The sequence below is a fragment of the Epinephelus moara genome, chromosome 9 (genome assembly GCF_006386435.1).
Source record: "Epinephelus moara isolate mb chromosome 9, YSFRI_EMoa_1.0, whole genome shotgun sequence".
Taxonomy (NCBI): domain Eukaryota; kingdom Metazoa; phylum Chordata; class Actinopteri; order Perciformes; family Serranidae; genus Epinephelus; species Epinephelus moara.
This window is the reverse complement of record NC_065514.1, coordinates 20501175-20508961: the sequence shown is the minus strand read 5'-3', so window position 1 is coordinate 20508961 and position 7787 is coordinate 20501175. Positions and strand designations below refer to the sequence as shown.

Here is a 7787-nt window from a genome sequence, read left to right as displayed (position 1 = left end):
GTTTCTTCTTCTTCTGTTGCGCTTATTGCGGTAGTCTCCAACGAGTTTAGTGATGCTTGGGTTGGCTCCGTTGGCCTTGAGTGCACAGTAATGACTGTCCCATGACCAGCTAACTTTACTTTAAAATGTTTGCTTTGTAAATAATAATATTAATATATATATATATTTTTTTTTTAAATTCCTTTGGAACTATACGGTCAATATTGTCTGTCACACAGATGCCAAGTATCGTTATTTTATTAGATAAAAAAATATATATAAATTAAACCTTTGGTAGACAACTAGAATAATATAATCAATTGCCTTCTCAGTCCACTAGATAGGCTACATGTTACTGCGATAAAATCATTCATGTAAGATGAACAGATTGAAAACTATATCTCATTAGATAAAACAGATGTTGACAGAGTTTTCCTTTCCTTTCTTATGATCTTAGGTCTGATGACTTGAAAGACTCCAGTAAACTGAGACCACTTTGGCAAGTGGAGGACTACTCTGAAGATACCCCCATTTGTGTTACAAAGAGAGTTACTCTGGTCTGTCAACATGGCAGAGCACCTTGCACAAGACCTACAGCTAAGGTAAACTGGCAAACAAAATTGTATGTGTAGTTAAGCAATTGAATGACTGCTGTTAATAGAGTGTGGTGGCTTTGATAAGAGCATAGATGGGAACTGAAGACATTAATGGCTTCCCTGTTGGAACGGGCTTGGTTGGTAAAGTGGTGAAAATACTCTCAATATAGCATATTGATTTTTCTAGGTGGGAATTTGTTTTTTTCGGTGGCTAAAATATGTTTTGTGTCTGATCCCCATCTACAGCACGACATTGCTTGGCTTCAATGTTGGACTCCTGCCTAATTCTCCAAACTGTTGGTGTGCTGACTGACATCTACTGTATGTGAGACACTGACTATGGAGAAGTATGTCAAGGTATGAGGGTACCATTCGTGGAAACACAGATATTTGGGTGTGAAGGCTTGTTTGAGTCTACCAAAACCAAATGAAATGTTTAAGCTCATAAAAAAACCATATATATATATTTATTTTTTATTTTAAATAAATGTTGTATTTTTTTTAAAATTTAAATCATCTTAACTTGAAATAGCAAGTCATATAATTGTCCATCCATCCATTCATTTTCATCTGCTTATCCAGGGCTGGGTTGCAGGCGCAACAGGCCAAGCGAAGCCACCCAGACGTCCCCCTCCCCAGCCACACTTTCCAGCTCCTCCTGGGGGACCCTGAGGCATTCCCAGGCCAGATGGGATATGTAGTCCCTCCAGCGTGTTCTGGGTCTGCTGAGCAATGTGGAATAATGCAGGAATGTGCATTTATTTGATGAAGTAAGGAAAGTTTTTAGCACTTCTCGTGTCATGTAATTATTTGGGTTAACTCATAGTAACAAATTGAAACAACAAGTGATTAAAAGGTCAATCAACTTTGCAACTTAAAAAAAATGTTAAACAACTAGGACATTGTCGTTAAATCAATCTTATGAAGTTTATTTTCTGAGTTGAAACAAAGGTAATCCTCAAGTTGAGTTAACTTACATTTTCGAGGGAGCAGGTGAACTTTCATTTCCAAGGTTAACCAAGTTGTGCTAATTATGAAACAGGTCTCTCCCACCACCAGGTATATCCAAACAAAATGTTGGTCTTGCATTGGTAGGCTATATTGGCACTTCAAGGATTTTTCTCTGCCATTGTTAAATGGTTAAAATTGATGACAGACATTGCATCCACTGAATCTTTAATTGTAAGGATTAACAATTATCAATTACTGTGGCAGTGGTGGAGCAGTTAGCATTGTCACCTCACAGTAAGAGAGTTCCTGGTGTGAACCCGGGGTGGAGGAGCTCTTCTGTGCAGAGTTTGCATGTTCTCCCCATGTCAGCGTGGGTTTTCTCCAGGTAATCCAAAGACATGCAGGTTAATTGGTGACTCTAAATTGTCTGTAGGTGTGAATGTGAGTGTGAATGTCTGTCTTTATGTGTCAGCCCTGTGATAGTCTGGTGACCTGTCCAGGGTGTACCCTGCCTCTCACCCAATGTCAGCTGGGATAGGCTCCAGCCCCCCTGTGACCCCCAACATGATAAGCAGTTACAGAGAATAAATGAATGAATTAATGAACTTTATGAAGTCTACCATCCTCTTAAGTTAATGTGCTACTTAATTTTTTACTTAGGTGGTATTTACTCATATTTATCTGTTTGTTTCTTCCTTTCCTTTTGTTGGTGTGGCTTATTCTACTTAGGTGAACTGTTATAAGTGCCCAAGTTGATTTAATTTGTTGACTCTGCTTTGCTAAATGAACAGACAAATAAAACACTGGCTCTATAAAGTCATTCGCATTTTTTCCATCAGCCAACATAGTTCTCCAACACACTTGGCACAAGGGAGAAGTTTCAGTTCTGCAACCTCAACTAAATCCTACACACTGGACCTTTAAGTTAAAGAGCTAATATTTTTTATGCATACAAAAGACTTATTTCTCACACTTGGAAAGTGACTTTTGGAGCTTAATATAGTCTTTCATATCTAACTGAATGTGTACAAAAAAACAAAACGCTTCTTTGAATATAAATGTGATATGATAAAACATGGTCTCAAACCAAAGTTTGAACTCAACAGAATATTATGAGGCGTTATAAGGATAGTATTTATCACAGGGCTATTGTATTGGGTTGGATTGGATTGTAGATGGCTTAATTTTTCTGTTCACTGAGCTTGTTGTAATTTGAAAAGGTCTAAAAGTCCACCCTGAAAGCACTTAGTCCTGCTGCCCCTTTTATTCAAGCTGTTTATTGCAAGGCAACAGAGATTTAAACACAAAGAAGCATTAATACAACAAAAAACAAGAACAAAACAAACAAAAAATGTTGAGAAAAAACAGTAGTTGTATTTGGTGTATTTTGTCATTGTGAAATTTCACATTGGTAAGCAGTCACACCTTTGTGTCGACTTATTTAGTCAACTCCTCCAAACTTTCAGTGTATGATTCTATGAGAAGGACTTTTACTGTGTTTGGTCATAACATTATATTAATAATGTATTATCATTAATTTTGTTATTGTTGCTGTTGTAACTGTTATCATTATTGGTGTTAGAAATGGGCTTGAAATTGGAATTAGAACTGGAACTGGCAGTGGAATTGGACCTGGAATGTTCTGCATTTCGGAATGTCTTTGTTAGTCAGTATATAAGACCAGTTCACCTCATAACAGTCAGACGCACACAGACCAACATTCGAGTTACACAACTGTTAACTACTTAGTTACGAATTATTTCCTTGAATAATTTCATTGTATCAGCATTTAATCATCATGGCTGATAAATCTGCACAGGAGTTGAAGACTCTTCACGCTCTGGCCTCTGGAGAGGATCAAGGTGAGTGTCAAAAAAGAGGGATGAACAGTAACTCTGACATGGTAACTAAAATAACTCAGTCAGTTTCCTCTCATCCTGATAAAATATATGAGATTTAGAGAAATGGCTTCCAACCTGTCAGGTTTGTGAAACATTTAAGGGGCAGTGTATGATTGCACCTCACCCAGTTTGCATGGGTCCATCAATTGTGGGAAGTTTTTGTGATTTTCTTTCGGATCAAGAAATTAAATTTCAAACACCTAGAAAGGTAAACTTTCAAATATATCAGAAGGGAACATACAGTAGATAAAGATTTAGGGCACAAGCACACATTAGCAAAATTAACACCAGCAAATATTCACCTTCTGTTCACTTCAATTCAGTTTGAGTCAAAGGGGGAAAAAACCCATTTGCTTCCGGTGGCAAAACAAATTTGAATCTTCAGATCGCATGGATTTGCAGCCTCAACCAATATCAAAGATGTACATGTGGAAGAGACATTTATTGATTGCCATGTCTAACCAGCCAATAGGCTATTATATGATACTGGTCGTGACAAATACAAGCAGTCCCACATGAGAGACGCTGCCTGGTTGGCAGTGAGTCAGGAGACAGGCATGTAACGTAAGAAGACGTAACATGTTTCAATAACATCATATTTCACTGTGATTATTATCAAGCTAGCTTTTAGGGCCATTACAGGCACTGCCCACATTCAGCACAAATATGGCCTCGGCAGGTGATGGTCACTTGCGTGCAGTCGTATATGTGAGCATGTGAGAGAAAATGCACAATTCTAATATGTTGTGACACATTGGGAAAGGGGTGGGGGGGCTTGAGAACCAACAACTTAGTGCCTGTGAGTTAATACAAAGGCCATTTGTTACAATTATTGACACAACACCACTAAATGTCATCAACTAATTGGTGTTCCACTTTGTTTTTCCTTTGATTTTAGATAATGACTCCAGACACAACATTGTGGAAGAAGTCAAAGAGCGGTCGACCAAAAGGAAGGCCAGCACCCATGAAGGGCCCTCCAGGAAGAAAGTCAAGACTGACGATAGTACCCACACCCCGCACTTTGAAGGTGCAAGTGTGAGGGGGAGCAAGCGGAAGGCTCAGGAGGCTGATGAAGAGCGCCCCAACAAAAAGATCAGGGGTAGCGATCACGTCAGCATCACTGAGCCCAGCAGTGTGGTGTTTGAGGGTGTCAAAGTGAGGCAGAGTGAAAGAAAGGCCCACGATGACGGAGACAGAGCCTCAAACAAGAGCTCTGACCTCAGCCCAACGATCAGCGCATGTTCATCCTCATTGTCAGATGAGGAGGAAACATACGACTTGTCCTTCACAGTCAAAACCAACCGAGGTAAGCTGATAGTGTGAAAGAAAGTTAGGTTGCACCTGATTCATGGTACAAAATTTTGAAGAATATGCTCATTTGCTTTGTTGCCAGGAGTTAGATGAGGAGAGTAATACCACTCATGTTTGTACCCAAAATATGAAACTACAGCCAGAAGTCTGATAACTTAGCTTAGCACAAAGACTGAAAATAGCAAGTCTAGCTCTGTCTGCAGTAAACAAAATCCACCTATCAGCATCTCTAAAGCTCACATTTTAAAAAGTTATATCTTGTTTGTTTAGTCCATCCAAAATCCGAAGGGTAAAACTGGCACATGCCCCTGTTTGCAGTCTTTGTACGAAAGCTTACTGCTGGCGGTAGCTTCATATTTAGCATAAAGACAACAGCTGAACTTAATTTTCACATCTGAATCTCGGCAAGAAAGCAGATGAGCATATTTCTACTCAATAGGCATCCCTCTAAAGTTACAGTAGTACAAATACACATCATCTCTCTGTGTCTGTGTGCAGCTGAATTTGAAGGCGACTACTATGAGCTTTCCCAGCTTGGTGAAGGTGGATTTGGAGCCGTTTATGAGGGCTACAGAAAAAATGACATGGCACCAGTAAGTCTTACACATTATCCTTCTCTTTATCTCTCTCTCTCTCTCTCTCTCTCTCTCTCTTGTAAAAACAAATGTTTTTTAAGTGTATTCTTGGAAAGTGCCAAACACTTGTGTTTCCGTCTTTCAGGTGGCCATCAAACACACAAACACTTGTGTTTCCGTCTTTCAGGTGGCCATCAAACACATAAGGAAAGAAAAGGTCCTTTACAAGGAAGTGGTAAGCGATTCAATCTGGTGTCCTAAGCACTATCATCTGAAACATGTTTGTACTTCTAGTGCTATTGGTCAGACCACGCAAAATGACAGAATGATAAATGTTGAGATCTTATTTTCATTTCTGTGTTTTCTGTATTTGCTTTAGGTCCAGAACGGAGAGGTGTTTCAAGTCATTGAAGAAGTCGCCCTCATGGTGAAAGCAGCAGGTGGAGCTGATTCACCTGGGAAAACTGCAGCCATCTCCCTTCTTGACTGTTTTGATCTGGAGGAGGAGCTAATCCTGGTTGTGGAAAGACCAGTCCCCTCCATGGATCTCCACAAGTACCGCAGGGCCAAGGGAGGCCATCTGCAAGAACACGAGGCTAAGGTACTGAAGCTAGGTGAAGGATAAAGAGTTAGCCTGCAGTCCCTTTATTATTTATTATTGCCATAATTTACATTGTGTAGTGATCACTCATTAATACGTCTATCTTGTTTGTTTAATCCATATCGACGCTGAGGTGTAAAAACACACTATGGTGTTCAGGGTGTATACACTGGGCTATTTCTTAGCCCACTAAACTAACAAATTTTGCTGACATGAATGTTTAACTTAAAACCCACTCCATTCACTCGTCTGTTTCACTCTCTCCCTCCATCACAGATCATCCTGAAGCAGATGATACATGCAGCCATTGAGATGCACTCGAACGGCGTCTTTCACAGGGACATCAAGCTGCAAAACATCCTTGTGGAAACTGGACCCACTGTCCCACGCGTCCGAGTGATCGATTTTGGTTGTGGCTGCCTCGTGAGAAAGCGATACTACAATTACTACTGTGGTATGATATCTGGCCTCTCCTGATATTTTATTTCTACGTCTTGCCCTATGGTTGATTGTCTCTGACTGTGTCCCTCTGTCTTTGTGTTTTACATTGTGTATTTTAGGTACCTTCTCAAAAGCCCCTCCAGAATGGTTTATGGTGCGAGAATATCAGGCCATTCCCACAACAGTGTGGCAGCTTGGAGCACTGTTGTGGGACCTGCTCGACCGTAAACATTCATTTAAAACTCAGGTTTACTTCCAGGAGGGGCTTAAAATCAACAGGAATCTGTCCAGAGGTAAGACACACACACACGCACGCGCACTCGCACGCGCACGCACACGCACACGNAAATCAACAGGAATCTGTCCAGAGGTAAGACACACACACACACACACACACACACACACACACACACACACACACACACACAAAGTTTGCAAGGGTCACTTAATTGAAATTACAGAAGATGATATTTCATACTACAATACACTACATATTTTTATACCTTGATGCCAGCGAAAGCCGTTGCTGGAGGCATTATGTTTTTGGGTTGTCTATTCATACATCCGTACGTCCGTACATCCATACATCCATCCCATTCTTGTCAACTCGATATGTCAGGAACGCTCTCAAGGAATTTCTTTAAATTTGGCAGAAACGTCTGGTGGTCAAAGGTCAAGGTCACTGTACGTCAACACCTTGCGTCAGTCTCATTCTTGTAAACGCAATGTCTTGAGAAGACCCTGAAGGAATTTCTTCAAATTTGAGTTACTTGGCCTCAAGAATGAACTGATTAGAATTTGGTGACATGAAATAAGCCAACATACACAAATCTTTGGGAGGATTTTTTGTTTTACAGTGGATCACCTCGCTGCCACTGAAACCACTGATCTCCCTAACTCCCTCTCTCTCTCTCTCTCTCTCTCTTGCTCCCCAGGCTGCAGAGGTTTCTGGCAGATATGTCTGCAAAATGACCCTGAGATGCGTCCCACATTAGAGCAGCTACAGCTTCATCCCTGGCTCAGATAACCAACGACGAGCCACCTGTTGTCAGCTCTGCCCCTCTCATGCATGGTTGGCCTCCTAGTCAAGGGCTCTGCTGGAACTGTCCTAACATTCTACGTGTGCTTTTATTTATCTGTATATGTATATACAGTATATGCACGTAGGGCCTCTTCTCAGGAGAGAAGTTCTTAACGCAGCTACGCCTGGATGGTGTGTCGTGGGTGTGCTGCTGCCGTGGCCCTGCCTGATGCCTCCTACTGCTACTGATGTTGTCAGCTATTGTCACTACTGTCTGACCTGTTTCTTTCTCAGTCTCTGACTCTTGTTATGTTTAATTTTGTCATATGGATTACTGTAAATGTATTATGTTGCTCTGTCCTGCTCCTGTCCGACATCTATTGCACATCTGTCGGTCCTGGAAGAGGG

General features: G+C 40.9%; 1 protein-coding gene across 1 annotated transcript; it reads left to right on the top strand.

Annotated features, from left to right (window-relative positions):
- Nucleotides 1-3324: 3324 nt before the first annotated feature.
- Nucleotides 3325-7385, top strand: LOC126395980 (serine/threonine-protein kinase pim-2-like). Its single transcript, XM_050053782.1, has 8 exons — nt 3325-3388; nt 4326-4736; nt 5240-5334; nt 5504-5551; nt 5696-5917; nt 6194-6371; nt 6478-6651; nt 7294-7385. The coding sequence occupies exons 1-8, from the start codon at nt 3325-3327 to the stop codon at nt 7383-7385; spliced, it is 1284 nt and encodes a 427-aa protein (XP_049909739.1).
- Nucleotides 7386-7787: the final 402 nt, after the last annotated feature.

Bases quoted from the DNA above. Each gene is read 5' to 3' on its own strand.
- LOC126395980 (XM_050053782.1), top strand. From the start codon at position 3,325: ATGGCTGATAAATCTGCACAGGAGTTGAAGACTCTTCACGCTCTGGCC. The intron at 5,552-5,695 runs GTAAGCGATTCA...TATTTGCTTTAG, and splicing joins AGGTCCTTTACAAGGAAGTG to GTCCAGAACGGAGAGGTGTT. The intron at 6,652-7,293 runs GTAAGACACACA...CTTGCTCCCCAG, and splicing joins CAACAGGAATCTGTCCAGAG to GCTGCAGAGGTTTCTGGCAG.